The 20,072-nt window shown below is 35.3% G+C and overlaps 2 protein-coding genes across 4 annotated transcripts; one reads left to right on the forward strand and one right to left on the reverse strand.

Moving 5' to 3' along the window:
- The first annotated feature begins 1,101 nt into the window (after window positions 1–1,101).
- On the forward strand, window positions 1,102–17,350 carry LOC107807625 (uncharacterized). The gene is made up of 9 exons (XM_075248585.1): window positions 1,102–1,500; window positions 7,720–7,804; window positions 8,279–8,337; window positions 8,749–8,875; window positions 14,370–14,518; window positions 14,961–15,068; window positions 15,182–15,304; window positions 16,543–16,716; window positions 16,996–17,350. Exons 2-9 carry the CDS (start codon window positions 7,723–7,725, stop codon window positions 17,095–17,097), a joined length of 924 nt encoding a protein of 307 aa, XP_075104686.1. The 5' UTR covers window positions 1,102–1,500; window positions 7,720–7,722; the 3' UTR covers window positions 17,098–17,350.
- A 426-nt stretch (window positions 17,351–17,776) lies between these two features.
- Window positions 17,777–19,443, reverse strand: LOC107807626 (fatty acid amide hydrolase-like). 3 transcript variants are annotated; one of them, XR_012707045.1, is made up of 5 exons: window positions 19,111–19,303; window positions 18,936–19,033; window positions 18,797–18,857; window positions 18,115–18,182; window positions 17,777–17,895 (listed from the first exon to the last, which is right to left on the reverse strand). XR_012707045.1 is itself a non-coding variant. In XM_075248584.1 (5 exons), the coding sequence occupies exons 2-4, from the start codon at window positions 19,187–19,189 to the stop codon at window positions 18,810–18,812; spliced, it is 225 nt and encodes a 74-aa protein (XP_075104685.1). In that variant the 5' UTR covers window positions 19,190–19,210; window positions 19,317–19,443; the 3' UTR covers window positions 18,006–18,182; window positions 18,797–18,809. The 3 variants fall into 3 exon arrangements, 2 of the variants coding, with proteins under 2 accessions (XP_075104685.1, XP_075104684.1); XM_075248584.1 differs by lacking the exon at window positions 17,777–17,895 and adding an exon at window positions 19,317–19,443 and having other exon boundaries at window positions 18,006–18,182; window positions 19,111–19,210; XM_075248583.1 differs by lacking the exon at window positions 17,777–17,895 and having other exon boundaries at window positions 18,053–18,182; window positions 19,111–19,302.
- Window positions 19,444–20,072: the final 629 nt, after the last annotated feature.

The raw sequence follows: 20,072 nt of genomic DNA on the forward strand, positions 1-20,072 counted from the left end.
CTAAGATCAAAAGAGTTGAAGCAGTTTAGTCTTTGAAATTTTATCTATACAGTTATTCTAATACCTATGGTTAATTTCACCGAAGGTCATTCAATTAATTTTCTATTTTACAAAAGTCACGTATCTACTTTGTATCATTTAAAGATCACTTAACTTTACCTTTATAACATGAAAGTATTTTTAGTTCAAAACCTATAAAATATCCTACAAAAAACTAACATGACATTAAATTGAATTAAAAAATCTAGTAATAATGCCACGTAAGCTTAAATGGGCCCAATTTGCACCCATTTCCACCTCAACCCGATTTGATCCATAATCCAAATTAGCTTGTTCTTTTTGTATGCTAGTGATACATTTATATATTATGTGGGGTAAATATAGTAGTATATTAGCTTCACGAGAAATTATAAAATGATCTAAAGATGCAAAAATCGGTTTTGTGCTAGTTCTGTACTCTGTTCATATTCTTTATGAAATCTTGGGAGTGTGAGTACGCAACTTTTTTCCAAAGTATAAATCACTCCTAAAAGATTCAAGAAATAAATTTTTTCAATCATTTTGATTTTTGTAGAAATTCTAAAGATTTTTCCTTCTTTGTTTGTTTGCATTTTTAGATTAATTGCATTATTAGGGGGGCATTTTAAATCATAAAACTACCAAAAATACTTTTGATTTCATTCATTGAATTCTAATTGCATTTTAGGATTTCATTACATTGTTAAATGCATTATTTAAATATTTAAAAATCACAAAAAAATACATTCTTAGGCTAGTTAATTAATTTGATCATTAGTAAATCAGTAGGTAAAATATATAAATAGTTTAGCCGTACAAATTGGATTTAATTAAAATTTGAGTCTAAAGTGGCTAATTGTGCAAATGTCTAATAAAGAAGGAAAAGAAGGAGAAGGGCTGCTAAGCTAAAAGTACTGGGCCATTGTTTTAAGCCCAATCTTTGTCACATTCCGCCCCAACCCAATCCCCGGTCCAGGAATTTGCCTACAAGTTAGTCCAAACGACGTGTTTGGTATAAAAACTACGTCGTCTCTTCTTCATCTCTAACAAAAGCGACCCCTTTCCCCTTCTGGTCAGAGAACAGACCCCCTCCCTAAAATAAAAAAAAAAACCGTAGCCGCACCAATGGAAAATGCTCCCACATCTGCACACATTCATCTCTCTCACTCGTACACATTCCTCCCTTTCACACACGCCTAAGTCTCTAGTAACAGCTGGAAATTACAGTATTCGGATCTGAAATTCAAGGTTACAAAGCTGGTTTCAATCTCAATTCATTTTTTTTACATTTTTTGGGGGATTTCAGAGTTTAATGGAGCTGTAGAGCTTGTTTCGAGTCTGGAGGTTGATTTGATTTAAACTCAAATCACTGTTTGATTCTATTGTATGTTGCTAAATACGTGGGCTGCTTGTTTGGCTGAGCTCCAGCTTTCATCATTCAGCCTCTCTTTGGTTTTTCCAAGCTAATTATTGCACAGTCAGGTATCCACTAAACTTTTACTTTCGAATTTGTTCTTATAATGAAATCGCAGATGCATTCGTTAGCTTGTTAGTTTCCTGATTTGTCTTTTGTTTGTCTTGTGATTACTCTGTTCTGATAAGATGACTTAATCGTTAATTAGTTAAAGCTTCGCTGTCTAATGAACATAAGTTTATTTATTCAAGTTGTATGAATCTGTGATCCAAAGTAATCGTGATTAATCTCCCCTGAAATCACTTTCATGCTTCTGTGACCTGCTGATTCGTTTGGTAATTAAATCTGGAATTATTTGATGACGAATTCACATGAAGATGTGTAGAGAAACAGCCAAGTCTAGGGGGATAGTTGTAAAGTTGGAAGAAGGATTGATTGTTTGCAAGACATGTGCTGCTAAGCTAATGTGGTTAATAACTTTGCTATCCCCAAAAGAGTTTGTTGTTAATCATTTACTTAGCGTGATGATTTCATGTTTGTAGTCAAAATTTTGTCAGTCACGAACTAGTATCGACGGTGATTACATAATCGTGTTCATCTGTGAATAGGCATCGTAATAAACTTTACGGGAACATTCTAAGTTGTTAGGTGTTGTTTCTCATTTATTTTGGACCTGGTAACTAGTTAGGTAACGCCCACGCGAGGTTGAATTAAATAAAATTTGGGCATGTTATTATGATAGCCCAACACGTTCTTGATAATACATGTCATTTTATTAGTCTAGTGGGTAACTTTTTGTTGACAATGTCAAAAGGATGAAACTTTAAGGTATAACTAGTGATTTGATAACAATGGTCAAAGTCACTCCTTTTCCATAAATAAGATAAAGTTCACATGGTATTAAAATGTAATTATAATCTTTCAAGGTCATCCTCTTTGTTTATAATTGTAGTTTGCTTTAAGCACGTAAATAAATCATCGTGACTATGGGTACGGTTCCCGTGGCATAGTCATGATACGTAAATCCCAATTCGAGTGTGCGTTTCACGTGACTCGACTATAACTTTAAATAATAATAAAAATAAACATGTTGTAAATCACGGGTGTGTTTCACGTGGCGCGATTCGCAATGTGTACAAAAATAGTAAGTGTACGACATCGTAACTTGTTCAAAGTAATTCCATAAATACTAAAAAGTGCTTAAATGTTTAATTAAAAGCGGTAGAAGATAAAATGCACAATAGGTTTTAAACATGTAATAATTTAGATAATTAAGCTAGGTATTAATTGTTAAGCGACCGTGCTAAAACCACGGAACTCGTGAGTGCCTCACACCTTCTCCCAGGTTAACAGAATTCCTTACCTGGTCTTTTGTATTCACGTACCATAAATCTAGTCAATTTTCCTCGATTTGAGATTTTAAAATGAACCGGTGACTTGGGACACCATAATAATTATCCCAAGTGGCGACTCTAAATTAAATAAATAATCCCATTTCGAATAATATAACTTTAATTGGAAAAACTCCATATCCCGCGGGAGGTGTGACAGGGAGCTTGGTGGCATTAAGATTATTATATAGAAAACAAAGGAAGATTTTTTTAAGCATAAAATAATTGTTCAAGTCTGCTCCTTCTGATTGCGATAATATTAATAAACCATTTGGATTATGGGTCAACACGGGTTGAGGTGGAAATGAGTCCAAGTTGGTTATAATTTTTTAATGTTAGCTTTTTTTTATGTTACCATTATCAAAAAAAAATGTTAGCTTTTTCTTAGGATGTTTTATAGATTTTTAACCATAATGACTTTTAAGTTGCAAAGGTAAAGTTACGTGGCTTTTAAGTGATAAAAAATAGAGTTGTAGTTGGATGACAGAGTTTCAGCTAAACCAAAGACCTTTCATTTTCTAATCTTTTAATTTTCCAAAATCAAGAGGGCCACAACACAAAAAACAATTGTTTAAAATACGTGCACTAAACAAATCCCATTATATTTAAAAAGGTAGAAAATCTTGATAAATGCTGAACGAAATCTTCAAGTTGTGTGCCCATTCGAACGTCTTATATTTAAGTAGATACGCATCATCAAACACAAGCTTCCAAAATACGATAACTACGTTTACCAAATATGGATGGTGTGCATAAAATTTAATTGTGACTTGACCCCTCACTTCTCTATTAAGCCAAAAGAGCCGCAAGTGATTTTCATCTTTTCTGGATATTCCAAGGAAAACGTTATCACCCCATTGCCTACCAAAAATAATATGAAAATGGTCAAAGTTATAGTATAGAAGAAATGTATATTTTTGTAACATGAAATATAAGAGCCTAATGCATGCTATTGGTTAGTATATTTCTACTATTTCATCATGGGACCGAATAATTTTTGGCATATGCTTCATTGCTTTGGACATATCATTCCATTGCTAAATAATACTTAAGTGTTATTTTAATTAGTAAATTGCACTTAACTCTGTTGCTCTTTGGAGTGGAAAACTAATTATAATTATACTCCTCCATCTTCTCAGTAAAATATAGACTACTTTTCTTATACTTTCATCCTTTCTATTTTACCTGACACTTTCTTTTAGTTTGTCCCAAAAAAGTAAGTGTCACTTTATGCATTTGGATTCATTCTCATTTTACCTTTATTCACATGATTTATTGCGATCCTCTTAATATGAAAGTTCACCATTTTATTTGTGGATAAAGAAATATGAAAAAACACATGTAGAATTCTCACTAGTTGTTTCTCATTTAATTGTTGGTAGTAGGACAATTTTGGTAGTTTGTGTATGAAAAGTTTTTATTTATTTCTTAAACTTCATGTCTAGTCAAACACTGAACATAAAATGTGACAAATGGAATAATTTGGGTTATTTTGAAAATTCTAAGACATCAGAATTAAATTCACGTCAACCATTTTAAGATGTACTATTCTTATTTTTGGTTCTCATGACTTTCAAAGAAATTTATATAATTAGACTAGTAAATACGCATATATTGACATTCATATAACAACAATAAAATCTTTTACAATTTACTGACTAGAAATTGAAGTTGAAAGAAATTTGAGGAGAAAAAGAGTTATAGCACTAGAATTCAAATGAAAATTAATGAGTAAAAAAAGGTTTACGAAAATTATAGTGACGCTGGCATTATCTTCATTTCTTTCGCTACAACATTATGCATATATAGCTATAAAATATATTGTAGCTAAATATAAAAACTTTCATAGCTAAATACTGTAACCACAATTTTCCCCCCGTAGCATTCGTAGCAAGAAGTGGCGTAACTAAAAGTTAGCTACAAACTTTACATGATCCATGACATAGGATTAATACTTATTGCTATGAAAATTTTCTGAGTTCTACCTGTGATAATAATACATTCTTTCCACGAAAAAGATGATTATAGCAATAATTTTATTCTTTTGCCACGACAAATAAAATTTATAGCTATCTTTATTTTGTAGCTACAAAGTGTTGTATTTTAGCATAAGATTTAATTTGTTTGCCACGTAAATTTGAATTTTGTGGCTATTTCTATAGCTTAGTTTCGTAGCAATAGTACTTTGTATTCAGCTACGGATAAAAAATTTAGTGCAATGAATTAAAGTATTTGCCACAAATATTTTCTTATTATAGCTAAAAATCCAATATTTTCTTATTGTAGCTAAAAATCCATACTTTTAGCCATGAAATATATCTTACTATAGCAAAATATTTTCTTTATTTGCTACGAAAAGTAAAAATATGTAGCCATGTTCGTGATACGTGGCAATTATGGATATACATGTTTAGCTACAAATTCAAAAATACATAGCTAAAATTTCATACTTTTTTGCCATAAAGCATAAAATTGTTGCAAAAGATTTTCTTCATTTGCTATAAAAATAAAAATGTATAGCCATATTCATATTATGTGGCAATTGTATATATGTTTTGCTACGATTAAAAATTTTCTTAGCTACTAATTGAAAATTTTTCCTCGAATACTGTTAGCCACAATAATTCATATAATGTAGGCAAGAATCTATTTTTGGCATGAAATGTACCTTCAATTATAATTATTTAATAAATGCAATATTAAAAAAACTTAATAAATGTTCAACAATATCATTCAAAATAGTGGAATATTATTTTATTCAAATAACAATAAGCTTTTACAAGAGAATTAATAATTATTTGTGTCCCCGACCGTCAATCTTGATGCTTCCATCATGCACTACTCCACAAGCTGCAATAACAATTAAAAAATATATAAGAAAATAGTACATCAAAGTGTTTTTGTTGAAAAAAATAAACTTTACTTGTTAATAATAATAAAGTTTTGTAAGGAAAATATAAAAAGATATTAGTAAGCAGTATAATAAGTTACTTACGATTTGATTTGCATCATTTGGCTGTCTACTTTGAGTTGCAAGAATTATTTGGAATTTTTTTCCATCGTTTTTCCATCTCCGCTAGCTTATTATCAGTTTTTTTCTTAATTTCTTCAACTTCCCTTTTTAACTTCTTCCACACGCCCATTTGCTTCTTTTTCTGGTCAATTCGACTTGCTTTACAAGTTGTATCTTTGTCGGTCTACCCATTGATATTCTTTCCGGAGACATATACTCGAAGATACCCATTTTTTCTGCCCCAAGTACTTTTTTAAAGATATCATCATCAACAACAATAACCCAGTGAGTTCCCACAAGTGGGATCTGGGGGTAGAGTGTACGCAGACCTTACCCCTCCCCCGGAGGGTAGAGAGGTTGTTTCCGAAAGACCTTGGCTCAAGAAAACAAAGAGAGACAAGAGAGAGACAAAATGTTAGTACCATTAACAGAACTATATGAGCAATAACAACGACATAAGAACCACAAAATAGATGAGAAATAACAACAAAAATAAGTGAATAAAGCCCGATACTTAAAAAAACGAAAGAATAATGTGGATACAACAATAATCGGTAGCAGCCTAGGACCCAACCTTATCAGACCAGCCTCCCCTACGGATGAACCTTATCAGCTACCTCCTATTCTAATACCCTAATGCTTGACCTCCACACCTTCATATCAAGGGCCATGTCCTCGGAAATCTGAAGCCACGCCATGTCCTGCCTGATCACTTCTCCCAAATACTTCTTAGGTCGCCCTCTCCCTCTTCTTGAACCCGCCAAGGCCAACCGCTCACACCTGACCGGGGCATCTGGGCTTCTCCTTCGCACGTGCCCGAACCATCTAAGCCTCGCTTCCCGCATCTTGTCATCCATAGGGGCCACACCCACCTTTTCCCGAATATCTTCATTCCTAATCTTATCCATCCTGGCGTGCCCGCACATCCATCTCAACATCCTCATCTCAACGCCGGTGGTTCGGGCATTTGTACACGGAAGAAGCCCAAATACACCGGTGAGGAGGTGTGAGCGGCTGGCTTTGGAAGGCACGAGAAGAGGCCGGGGGCGCCCTAACAAGTATTGGGGAGAGGTGATCAGGCAGGACATGACGACACTTCAAATTTCCGAAGATATGACCCTTGATAGGAAGCTGTGGAGGTCGAGTATTAGGGTTTTAGGGTAGGGTCGTAACTATGTGAGGCTAGTCTGATAGTATTTTTGTCTTAGACTGCTAGTGGTTAATGTTGTGTTCTCACTCTTTTGTTTTATAGTGCCGCGTCTATTTGCTGGTTATTGTTTTCATTTATTTTCTGATTTTTATGATACTGTTATTATTCCTTTGGTTTCTGTGGATGGTACTGATATATTATCTCTTTTCGTCTTCTTGAACCGAGAGTCTTTCGGAAACAACCTCTCTACCCTCTCGGGGTAGGGGTAAGGTCTGCATACACACTACCCTTTTCAGACCCCACTAGTGGAATTTTATTGGGTTGTAGTTATATGTGATTAATTAGTTTAATGTAAACAATGCTGAGTAATCATTTCATTTTTGACTTGCTGACCTAGTTGCTATAGTTAGAAAAATACACTAAAAACTTTTTCGGGGAAGAAAATAGAAGAGGTTAACAAACAAAATATACAACTTTAGCAACCAAATATATATTTTATTTCCACAAAAATGTTTCAAAATAGGATTAGTTGGGGTTTAGCCGCACCGGGAGCTGCCTTTTGTGAGTTTGCAAATTGTAGTTCATTTCACTGTATGCCTCCTTTTTCTCATATCGATTTTTCCTTTGTAACTCTAAGCTCAATCACTCCATTTACTCTTTTCTCTATCTGCTGAAGTTTAAATATTCGCTGATTAATGTGTAATTAATTCGTTTTGCTTTGTGCTAAATCTAGAGCATGGCTTTGTCCATTTCAAGGAGGCTTTTGCGTTCTCTAAATTCACTTGGTCGCTTGGGTTCTCCACTTTCTGCTTCTGATGGTATTCCTTTTTCACTTCTTCACAAATCCTCTTGTGTTTTTTCAAGATTCTATTGAAAAATCAAATCTTTATTGTAAAATCTAGCTTTAGGTGGATCCAAGATTTAATGGATGCAGAGTAATACACACTCACACACACGCAGACACACTTCACCCACTATATTTTTGTTTACAATGGGCACATGATTAATATAACGATTGTATCTTTTTTATTTTTTTGCAGTTATAAGAATGTATATTTAGTGCAGAGGGCAGTGGTGTGCCTATATCTGCTGTCTTAATGTTGGATCTGTCTGTGTCTTTTTTAGCAGCGGCTGTGCCAAAAATTTTTGAATTACCTTTGCCACTACAAGAGGATTCAAAAGTTAATACACACACAAAAATTGTTTTTATCCCTATTTGTGCAGTACGATTTGCACTATGCTAAAAATCCTAAGATGCATATTATGTTTCCTTTAATAATTTTGTGAAGCAGGGAAGGGTCATATTCTTGGTGTTGATGTGGCTTGTGTGGAATCTTCTGTCTTCAGAAAGGTAAATACTTGTCATTATGAGTTCTTTTTTTCCCTTGTTGCGTACTTATTTCAAAAGAGATGTTATTGATATTCTTTAGAATAGCCTCTTTGTAAGTTTACTGACCGATGTTGTATGAGGTTCTCTTAGCTTAGAGGTGATACTTAATCTTACTGGGCTTGGAAAAATATGAGTTCGATATGAGTAAAGATGAACCAAATACTGAAAACCTCGTAGTATCAATGAGAGTCCTGTTTAGTATATACGACCTTACTTGAACATAATCTGTTCTATAGGCTCGTACCACGATATCCTTGAGTTATAAGGAGACAGGAATCCAAGTCTGGGTTGATGAAGTATGTAAATAGCTTATCAAAAAAGGGAGCCCTGTTTAGTATGTATTGTAAACCTGTTTCTAATTTCTCGATGCAGGACGAATCATTCTTCCTCTCTTGTCGAAGATATTCAACTTCCATCATGACCCCTGATTCCAGTGACGGTTCATTTCCTTCATATCTATTAACTAAGAAATGTGTCTCAACTCCAGAGCGTGAGATAGGTATGGATTTTGACATTTTCATTAATTGCCTAGTGGTCTGTCACTTATGCTAGAAATTTTATTATCCATTGTTGTATATGCTGACCGTTAATAGTTTAAACCTGCTTGCCGAATGCTTTATTTGGAAATGTTGGCTGTGTTTGAATGCATAGAACTTGATATAACAACAACTACTGCTACTATTGTATATTACAAGCATGGAACATGGTTGGATTGGAAAGCAAAAATGTATTCTTTCTTTTTGATAAGTAAATGAATTGTATTACAATAGGGGAAAACCATGTGCGGAATAGGTAAAATGAAACCTATCTAAAGTAAATTTGTTTTCACAAAAGCGGTCCAATCATCCATTCATGTTTGGTATTGTGAGTTCAACATTAGCATACAAAAAGTTAAACAAATCAGCTTCATTTGCAGAAGGATCTTTCCTTCCATTCGAAAGTTAAGTTTTTCAGTTCTGTTCCCTCCATATGGTCAACATAACTCCCTGGGGAGTCCCTTTCCATGCTGTTCCCCTTCTCTTCTTCCGACACCCAAGCAATGTCTTAAACAAAACTTGGAATTCCCAGTGGACACTGAAAAGATTTAGCAGCAAGTTCCATAACATTGTCACAAACTACGCAATGAATGTGAAAATGGTCATTTCCGCCACTACCTCTCTGCACATAAAGCACAGCCACATGATTCTTTTTCTTTCTTTAAGTTCACAACTGTTAAATTGTCACTCCTGTTAGAGCACACACTTGTCTCTCACTGGTTGTGTAAGGGTTTATAATGTCGTGGACAACTCAACCCATTGCCTCACGATTTTGGGGTTGGATATTCAGATTCTTTGACATGGTATTAGATTCAAATTTTAGTAAGCTCATTTTCTCAACCTTTCTCTATACTATTCTATCGACTGTGGCTTGCTATGGGCTTCTCTCTCTCTTTCAATTCAGCCCATTAAACCCTAACTTTGCTCCAAGCTCATCTTTTAACCTGTTGAACCTACTCACTCTCTTTGCCCAACATAACATCCTCAGGTTTGGCCTATTCGTCAGCTGCTCCCTCTCTACCTTAGGTCCATCCTTCCGTCTTCTTAAAAAAGGGGGAAAACAAGTCTTCAAAAATCCACTTGTAAACCCTAGAGCAAGGTTACATATGCGGGAGGATGTTGTGTTAAAGCATACACTTGGCCATCAATATTGGTTGTTTAAGGGTTAATCTTGAGCCACTCTATCAATTGAATTAAGGTTTGGGGTTCGATGCTCATATTCTTCCACAACTCCAAACAACTCTTATCAACACGAAAAGTTAAATCTTCTTGTGGCCCTAGTACATGTAGAAACTCTGTGCTTTCTATCCTTAACAAACTAGAAAGAAAAATTAATAGAGAAGCTTTCTCCCATCTATGGCGTCCACCTCCAGCAGTCCAATCCCTCCTTTGCAATAATTAAGGAGTATAGAACTGCAAGAATTCTGAAATTATCAAAAAAATGCCTGCAAATATGAAATTCTTAAAGAAGGATGTAAAATGTGGATATTGGAAACTAAAATTAACACTTATAAAAGATATAAATGCTTAAATTGGTGACAAAACATAAAAATAAAACTAACATAAAAAATCACACAATCTTTAAACTTGATTTTCTGCGACACTATATTATGGTCTACATCTGGAACATAATATGTTGGCAAGCTTGAGAGCGTGCTACTAATAAATGCCAATCTGCTCCGCTTATTGAGAAAACTTTTCTACCAACATTCTAGCTTCTTCTCAATTCTCTGAAGTACTGGCTTCTAAACTCCAAGTATGGGAAGCAAAAACTTGTTTTATCTAGTTACTTGGTCTATGTGCTTTGAGAGCTTTAGGATAGGATAATAATATCTATTCCTTTGTATATTCTGCTCACTGGGAAAAAAAATGCTCCACCTAATCTAAAGGAGTGGCAAGCGTCTAACGGCATGGTAATAGCATTATATTTGATCAATCATCTTGTAATTATAAATAGTGTTTAATTTAGTAGCCATATTGAGTGAATAATCCTATTCCAACCATTTTGTGTAGGACCTACTAGTATTATTTTCGTGAGCCCCCTTAGTTTATAAAGAATAGCACAAAGTAGAATGTTATTGGATACCACATTTGGCAGAACATGTATCTTTGGCTTCAATCATGTTTATGTTTTTGGGGAAGTTCCAGCTTTCCTTATTAGCTTTCTAGAGAATGAGTGTTATGTATTTTTAAGTATTTGGCACTAATACAACGCTGCTACACCACAATCCCAAGCATGTTGGGGTCAGCTATTTGGCAGAACAAATTATAAAATATTGTTTAGTGGAATTATAGTTCCTCATATTCCCATGCTTAGAAGCTGAAGGAATTTAATGAAAACAAAGTTAGCTATCATGCTTGTTTTTTCGTTGATCGCCACTTTGCTGGTGTAAAGTATGCTATATTATTCCCCTTTAGATTTAGAAGTAACGAAGAAGTTGTTAGATAGTTATGTGAATATGTAAAATTAGTCCTAGTCCCATATGTAATAAGAGTAGGTTATGTATTGTGTATACTTATATATAATTAGTCCTAGTCCTAGTCTCAAGCACAAAGAAGAGAGAAAAACAAAAGCACACCGCTAAAGTTTTTCACAAAACTAGCGAAAGCGTTCTTCAAATTCACGTTAGAAGACTATAAGATGGAAAAAAACCTCACTCACAAGCTCCTCAATCCTACAGGATTGCAAGAAGCGTTGAATAAGCAAAGAAAAGGAAACAAAAGAGTCAATTACGTTTTTGAAGCTAATGCTCAAAGAAACTAATCACTCATCTTTATTTTCAGCATATTGAGCCCTTTAAATAGGCCTTACAATGAGTAACATTGATGAGGTTAAGGAAAACTAATCATAATTAAACTAGAATAAGAATAGAGTTAAGAAAAACCTATTCTAACTAAAATAGGAAAATGAATTCTAGTTGGAATGAAATACCAACTAAAGTTCGACTAGAACTACAAATAAAATCCTACTAAAAGAGAGAATAAGAAATCCTAATCTTGAATTCTAGGCCTTCTTTATCTTGCATCACATAGTGAAGAATATCAATAATATATTTTTTTTCCATGCTTTCTCACATGGTATCAAAGCAACCGTGAGAAATTTATCCCTGTGCATCAATTCCAGCAACTCCAGAAATAGATATTAGTCAATCGGAAGCCCTTTTTCCGACAAAAAGAGGTTTGTCCGCAAGAAGAATATTATCCATCAGTGTTGTGCAAAAAACCAACACCACCACGAAGTATATTAGCCTCCGGTTGAATTTTTCCGGCGAAGTTCCGACGTCCACGCACCGGTGTGAGTCTATTTCTGGACAGATTTTGGCAAAGCCTCTTTTGGTCAGTGTGTTGCCTCTGCAATTCCGGGCCTACCTATATAAGTATCATCAAATTCTAACAACATTAATTTTTTTCCGGCTTGAACAATGCTTTTCCTGTTTTGAACAGTGTTTTCCCAGGTACTTCTTCATTTTTCACTATTTCAAGTGAAGAACTTGATTTCCAGAGGCCGTCTTTCCCTTTCCAACTCCATCTAACTAAGAAAAAAAAGGAGAGTATCCGTCTTAACTTGTTCTACTTTGGCATTCTAAGGTTAACCATACGAGTTTTAGTTATTGAGAAATTGGTTGTAGCGAAATGGGATGCAATACTATGAATAGTTGGATGATTTCTAGATTATATTGAGTTCCTTCAGTACAAAGCATGCAAACAGACATCTTCAGATATAGCTCCCGATGTTCAAACATGTAATAGTGTGACTTGTGCCTCCCAATCTTCATCCTCCGATTCTTGGGTCATTGATTCAGGTGCATCTGATCACATTTATGGTAACTAATCTCTGTTCACTACTATTTCATATTCTCAATCTTTTCCAACAGTCACAATGGCCAACATGTCTCAAACCGCGGCAACTGGAATAGGTCAAGCAAGTCCACTTCCTTCTTTACCTTTGAATTCAGTTCTTTATGTTCCCGGTAATCCTTTTAATCTCATAGCCTTGTATGTGGCTTGCGCCGGTTACTTTATGGTCTAAAGCAGTCTCCTCGAACCTGGTTTGGTAAGTTCAAGTGTTCAACATAGTTATCCAAGAGTTTGGCATGACTCGTAGTGAAGCTGATCACTCTGTATTTTATTGGCATTCTGCTTCAAATCTCTGTATTTATCTAGTCGTTTATGTTGACGATAATATTATTATATGCAATGACCCGATGGTATTATTAAGTTGAAGCTCTCTTCCCGCACTTTCAGACTAAGAGTCTGTGCAAGTTAAAGTATTTTGTGGGGTATTGAAGTCGCTCAGTCTAGCTCAGGTCTTTTGATCTCACAACGGAAGTATGCCTTAGGCATTCTGCCAGGACATGGGGATCCGTTCAGTGATTCCGCAAGATATAGGCGGCTGGTTAGTAAATTAAATTACCTCACAGTGACTAGACCTGACATTTCCTTTCCTGTGAGTGTTGTGAGTCAATTTATGAATTCTCCATGTGATAGTCATTGGGATGTAGTTGTCCGCATTTTTCGGTATAAAAAATCAGCTTTAGGCAAAGAATTATTGTTTGAGGATGAGGCCATGAGCAAATCGTTGGATACTCAGATGCTGATTGAGCAAGATCACCTTCTGATAGACGTTCTACGTCTGGATATTGTGTCTTAGTTGGAGGTAATTTGGTGTCTTTGAAGAGCAAGAAACAGAATATGGTTGCTCGGTCTAGTGTGGAAGCAGAATATCGAGCAATGACTATTGCAACATGTGAGCTAATTTAGATCAAACAGTTGCTCAAGGGGTTAAAATTTGGTGAGATTAGCCAGATGAAACTTGTGTGATAATCAAGCTGCTATTCATATTGCATAAAATGCAGTGTTCCATGAGAGAACTTAATACGTTGAGATTGACAAAGTGTCAGAGAAAAGGTACTCTCGATAGATATTGCTACAAAGTTTGTGAAGTCGAATGATCAACTTGCAGACATTTTTACCGAGTCCCTCACTAGTTCTCGTATTAGTTACATATGTACCAAGCTTGGTACATATGATTTATATGCACCAGCTTGAGGGGGATTATGTATATAATTAGTCCTAGTCCCGTATGTAATAGGAATATGTTATGTATTAGTCCTAGTCCCGTATGTAATAGGAATATATTATATATTGTGTATACTAATAAATAAGGCTCGTTGTAACATAGTTAAGAATATCAATAATATATTTTTCTTTCGTGCTTTCTCACAGTAGTAATAGTTGAAACTGTTTGTTGCTTGCTTTACATTTCGCCTACTATGTGGGAACACTTTCTAGACTCATATGTTGCCCTTTGTAAGGATGATCGCCACATCTTGATTGTACAAAATGGAGTTGGTATTATGTCTGTCTCCTTATAATATACTGAAAACGTACTCTCAGCGGATGAATCTGTATCATCTGACTTTTTGTTACTATCTTTTTGATTACTGTATGTGGTAGGGCTCCATCAGGACCTGGTCATTCCAGTAATGAACTTTCTTAATGAAGACAAAGGTTTTATGTGTTTGGCTGGGGATGTTTTTGATGTCCCAATTAGGAAAGATATTATTCATCGTGTTGTGAGATGGCAGCTAGCAAAACGACAGCAGGTATGTGCACGAATTTTTTGAATCCCAAATTTTGAATTATAGAGAGCATAGATATTGGCAAGCTACTCCTTTTTTACCCTGTTTCCCATGCTTAAGAGCATTTATCATTTTTCATCTTTTATGTCAATTGCTTCTGTGGGAAACAAATAGATTTTTTGGAGGGGGGTATGGGGGAAGAGAATCAGGATAAACATTTTGAGGCATATGAAAATCACAGAAACTCATATGCCCTTGAAAAAATTGCCTTGCTAAAGAAAAATGTTGCAGACGAAAAGTGATCTACTGTGGATCATTTAAATCATCAGGGCCTCCTATTCTCCTACCTGCTTTCTATCTTTATGCTTGTTCCCCTGATTCTACAAGCTTTGCAAATTATAGTTACTTGCCAAGGCAGTAGAGGATTCAAATAGTGTTGTAGACCTTCTCTTGGTGAATGCTGCAGGGAACCCATTCAACTAAAACTATTAGTGAAGTTAGTGGGACTGGTAGAAAACCGTGGAGGCAGAAGGGCACAGGACGAGCGAGGCACGGAACACTGCGTGGTGCTCAGGTAACATTATCTTGCCTTTTTTCTTGTTCAGATTTTCTTGAATTCTTAACAATTTACGATGACTTGATATATCGCTTCAGAAAAATTATAATGGGTTTTCGTGATCAATGCAGTTTCGAGGTGGTGCAACTATGCACGGTCCAAAGCCACGAAGTCACGCAATCCAACTGAATAAGAAGGTCCGGCGCCTAGGATTGAAGATTGCACTATCAGCTCGTGCAGCTGAAGGAAGGCAAGCCACATCCCCTTCCACGCACACATTATTTTTTGTTTGGGAACTTCTAAAAGAAAGCAAAATAAAATAGAAACTCAAAGAGTAAATGAGGAGTCGTTGAGATGTTGTCATTTTTGAAACCAAACAGCAACGTGAGATCAAAACTTGCTGTCTCATTTCCTTCCTCTCTCTTGGAACTTTTTCCTTTTGGTTATTCTAGAATATACAACAACAACAACAACAACAACCCAGTATAATCCCACTAGTGGGGTCTGGGGAGGGTAGTGTGTACGCAGACCTTACCCCTACCATGATGTAGAGAGGCTGTTTCCAATAGACCCTCGGCATCCTTGCCTCCAAGAACTCCCCACCTTGCTCTTGGGGTGACTCGAACTCACAACCTCTTGGTTGGAAGTGGAGGTTGCCTAGAATATGTTTAATAGAAATAAATGTTTACTTGGATTTAATCTGTTTGTAATATTTACCAAAATTAAAGCAACAAAATAATTTTGAGAAGTGAAAGCAACCCGATAGTTAGCAAGGCTTCATTGATATTTCTTAGATAAAATTGTTTTCCAAATCTATTCATATTTTTCTGGAAATCAAACTCAAAAGTCAAATCCGAATTTACATCTTTGGAAATCAAACCCATTATCTTTTCTACCAAATCCAGATCTATTGCTTTCCAGTCAAATGCCACCTTACTTTGGATGTAGATTGCAAGTCTTGGTTATCATTTCCTGTGATCATATTGGGCAATGAGACGAATACTTGCTTCTTTTGTGTGGCATACTTTGTGCTCTTCATATTAGAAAGTATTTAGATATGCAAAAGAATTTCGATTTCAACCACATTTCTTTCTTTTTTTTGTTGTTGGAGTTCAATGATTTCAATTTATGATTCTTTTTTTATGTTGGAGGACGTACTATGTTTGTTCCTTAGAGCAAGTTCTAGCAGGATTTGGGAGATTTGTTTTCCCAGAGACGACTGCTTTAGTTTATAGTTTCAGATTTTAAAGCTCCCTATTTTTGGAACAATGAACAATAATTTCATGTGAGCTCTTCAAGAGTTGGTCAGTTTTAATCAATCTTGATCAGCCTCCATATTTAACTAGTTTTGGTTTGTTCTAGCGGGGCATATATTATGGTTATTTGTGTTGTGTAATGTGTAACTCCTGCTTTCATTCACAAAATATGATTTAAGCTTTTCTTCTTTTGCATTACTTCATTGATTTAGTTGTGTCAATTGCACTGCATGCAGCTTATGGTTTTTGAGGATTTAGAGATTTCTTCGCACAAAACAAAAAACATAGTGAACTATTTCAACCAATTGGAGAATACCAAGAAGCTTCTGCTGGTGGATGGTGGCCCAATCAGTGAAAAGCTAAAGTTGGCTACTCAAAATTTACATTATGTCAACGTGTTGCCTTCAATTGTAAGTTTCCAATTATATTAGGCATCATCAGTGTGCATATAAGTTTGTGTTTCCACAATGAACTTTGGGCTTGCACTGATGCGATTTTGTTAAAATGACTTTTATAACTTTCTTGATATTGTTATGCATAATTTGCTTTTGCCACAATCCTCAATTATGTAGCTTTTTGTGCCCGCAGTACGGTCGGTTAAAATAGGGAAAGCTACACAAATTATTCGAGTTCATCACTTTAGATGACTGCAAAAAAGCTAATCCTTCATCTTCGTTTTTCCTTGGCAGGGTCTAAATGTGTACAGTATTTTGCTACATGACACGTTAGTCATGTCCCGTGATGCAGTGAATAGGATAGTTGAGAGGATGCATACTCCAATCAATCGCTAAGGGAGCATCTGAGGTTGAAAGGGAATGATCTTTGTTAGTTTTTGTCGCAGAAGACAAAGCATAGAAAATATATGTTCTGCTGTTTTTCTAGTCAATTTAAAAAATTGTAGGTTTAGTTGAATTTCTTATCCTCCACTATTTTCCTTGAAAGTAAAATGCACATATGCATTCCATGCAAGTAATAGAGGTGCTACTTGAGATTTTGTTACATGGCATAAATCCTGATTTAGGATAATAATACACTCCCTTCTAATACACTTCTTGGTAACTCATGACATAGAATGCTATCTCCAACGCCACTGCATCTGCCTTTACCTGGCGAACCTCATAAACCATGTAGAACCACCTGCTCTTTTTTACAGGGAAATATTTTCAGCTAAAAATGGCCGAGATATTCGCAGAGGAAATGGGAAGTTAAACACATACCCTTTGAAGGATGAGAATAGCAATCAATGTCATCCTTGACTGCAATTAAAATCCCATCCAAGATCGACAACGGTATTCCTCCATGATCACATCGGAATAAAACAAAAACAGATGAAAAGAAAAACACTTGAGAGTAACGAGATCTACAGACTTGGCACAGCAATTCAAGATATGCTTTATTTGCAGGAAATTAATATAAATTTTCATATTTTATTTGATGGCATGTGCGTAGATTCTCAGAACAGCCAATTTATGCGCATCAAGAAATTAATAACAAACTGAGTGGAAGCTGCAGCTTGCCTTGTCACCTCCACCTCCTGAGGGCTGCTTATCATTAAGTATCTCTATTGCTGAGATAAAGTGCTCTGCAACCTTTAGCACAATAGAGCTTTTTATTATTCTTGAAGATGACCAAAATAGGAACAATCAATGGAAAGTCACGAATTCTCCTGAACCAGAATTCCAACTGCTACATCATTGATCATAATGTGAAAGACATTTCAACCCGTTTTTTCTTCTAAGCAAACAACACCAGGCTCTGGATCTAAACTCATATATATACTAAATAAGTCAGTAACATTAGAAAAGCACCTTAATAATTCCTGAATTCCAACTTCAACAAAATCATGGAATGCCCACAGTGTTATGCTTCTTTCCAGCTACATGTCAGAAAATCAGCTGAGCATTAGTTTATCAGCAATAATGTCATGCTCAAGGAGTGAAATCTAACTGGTAAAAAGCTTAGCCTCAGATATATAGGATAACTATTAGCTCATGAACTTTTGCTGGCAAGAAATTTATACGATTCACCAACTAATAGAAACAAAGAAGAGAGATAACAAGCAGCACAAAAAGATAGTTAAGCAGTGCCATCTCAATGAAATGACATATTTAAGGGAAAAGGTATCTTCCTACTCCAAGAGAAAACATTGATGTATACTAAACATACAACATACAACATACAACAAGAATTAAGTGTCAATCGCAAGCAAGTTGAGATCAGCTATATAAATCTTCCGTGTCCATGTCACTCCATTTTGAGCCCGTCTCAGTCTAATATTATTAGAAAGCACTAGCACTGGAAGTTATCTCCATTTTCTACCAATATATAAATCTCTAACAAGACCCGAAGCAAATGTACTAGCATGAGTAAAACTTAATCCTAACTAATTGATATTACCTATATAGATGTTTTTAGTCCATTGTGCCCTAGAACTAAAACATACAATATGAATAAACTAATTGAGAGATAAGCAAGAGCTTAATACTGAACCTTGAAGAGGGAACTAGGGAATGAACATGGGCACCTCCGGGATCACGGTTTTCTTGAGAATCTGACAATCAAAAACATCAATTTTAATATCTAAATCTCCCTTTCATACATAGAATCACAAGTGTGCATACAAACAAACCTCAGTCATTCCATTCTTCTGCTTCAGGTGACTGGTAATTAAGGGTGCCTCCATTACTTTAACAAACAACTTGAACCAAAAACCAGTCAAATGTGGAGCTGCAAAATGACACTTTGATCATAACCAAGAAACTCTATTTAAGGGACGAAAATGAAGAAAAAGATGAAAAGCAAACCTTCAAATTTTTCCGGCACATATTTCACTACGGTGAGGTCTACTTCATTAACCGGCACCATTACTTGCTTTTTCCCCATTTATCTGTCGAATTGTTTGAACTGAACAAAAACATAAGAAATTATCAAAAGAATAAAATTGATTGACACTTGGTATTTTTAGGATTGTATACTTCACTTATAGATAGATAAATCATCTTACACTTACTTCACAGGAAGTCACAAACAACGACTTTTTCTGCCTAAGACCAATAGCAATGAAAACCATTGGAAAGTCCACAATGATTTCCTAATTTTTCATCCTGACAGCGACAGTTACCTGTTGACTTTAAATGTTACAGACTAATCTAAGAATTCTCATGGGATTCTATTTTCGTACTTTGTCTTAGTAGGAACTTAGAAATGGTCTCAACAACCAACTACTTTCAATTCCAGCAAATTACAAATAACGATATTGAAAATGGATGCTCTTGACTTTTTCGACTCTTGCTTGTCCGGTAAATACTTAGGGCTCGTTTGGTACGAGTAATAAAGAATAATTAATCTCGGGATTAAATTTAAGAAGAATTTATTCTATGTTTGGTTGGGAGAAAATTACAGTATAATTAATCTTGGGATTATGTCTTCCGGAATTGTAGTATTTTTTAATCTCCATAGAAAGGTGGAATAACTAATCCGAATTAACTAATCTCGGGATAATTAATCTTGGGATAACTTCTTTCCAACGAAACCGCCATTAAGGTCAAAAGTATCCTATTTTGACAGTTAAAATTAAAGTTATGCTCATGAATCAATAGGGGTCAAAAATTCAATAATAGCACCAGAAGTGTCCTATTTGTGCAAATCTCCCTTTCAATTTAGTTCATTTGGAACAATAATCTCACACATTGTTGCGTTTTGGGCTCCTTGGACGTATCTGGATTTTTGTGTGATGTTGGGCCGGGATCCTTCACCCTTAGGTCAG

The sequence above is a fragment of the Nicotiana tabacum genome, unplaced genomic scaffold (assembly GCF_000715075.1).
Source record: "Nicotiana tabacum cultivar K326 unplaced genomic scaffold, ASM71507v2 Un00001, whole genome shotgun sequence".
In the NCBI taxonomy this organism is placed as follows: domain Eukaryota; kingdom Viridiplantae; phylum Streptophyta; class Magnoliopsida; order Solanales; family Solanaceae; genus Nicotiana; species Nicotiana tabacum.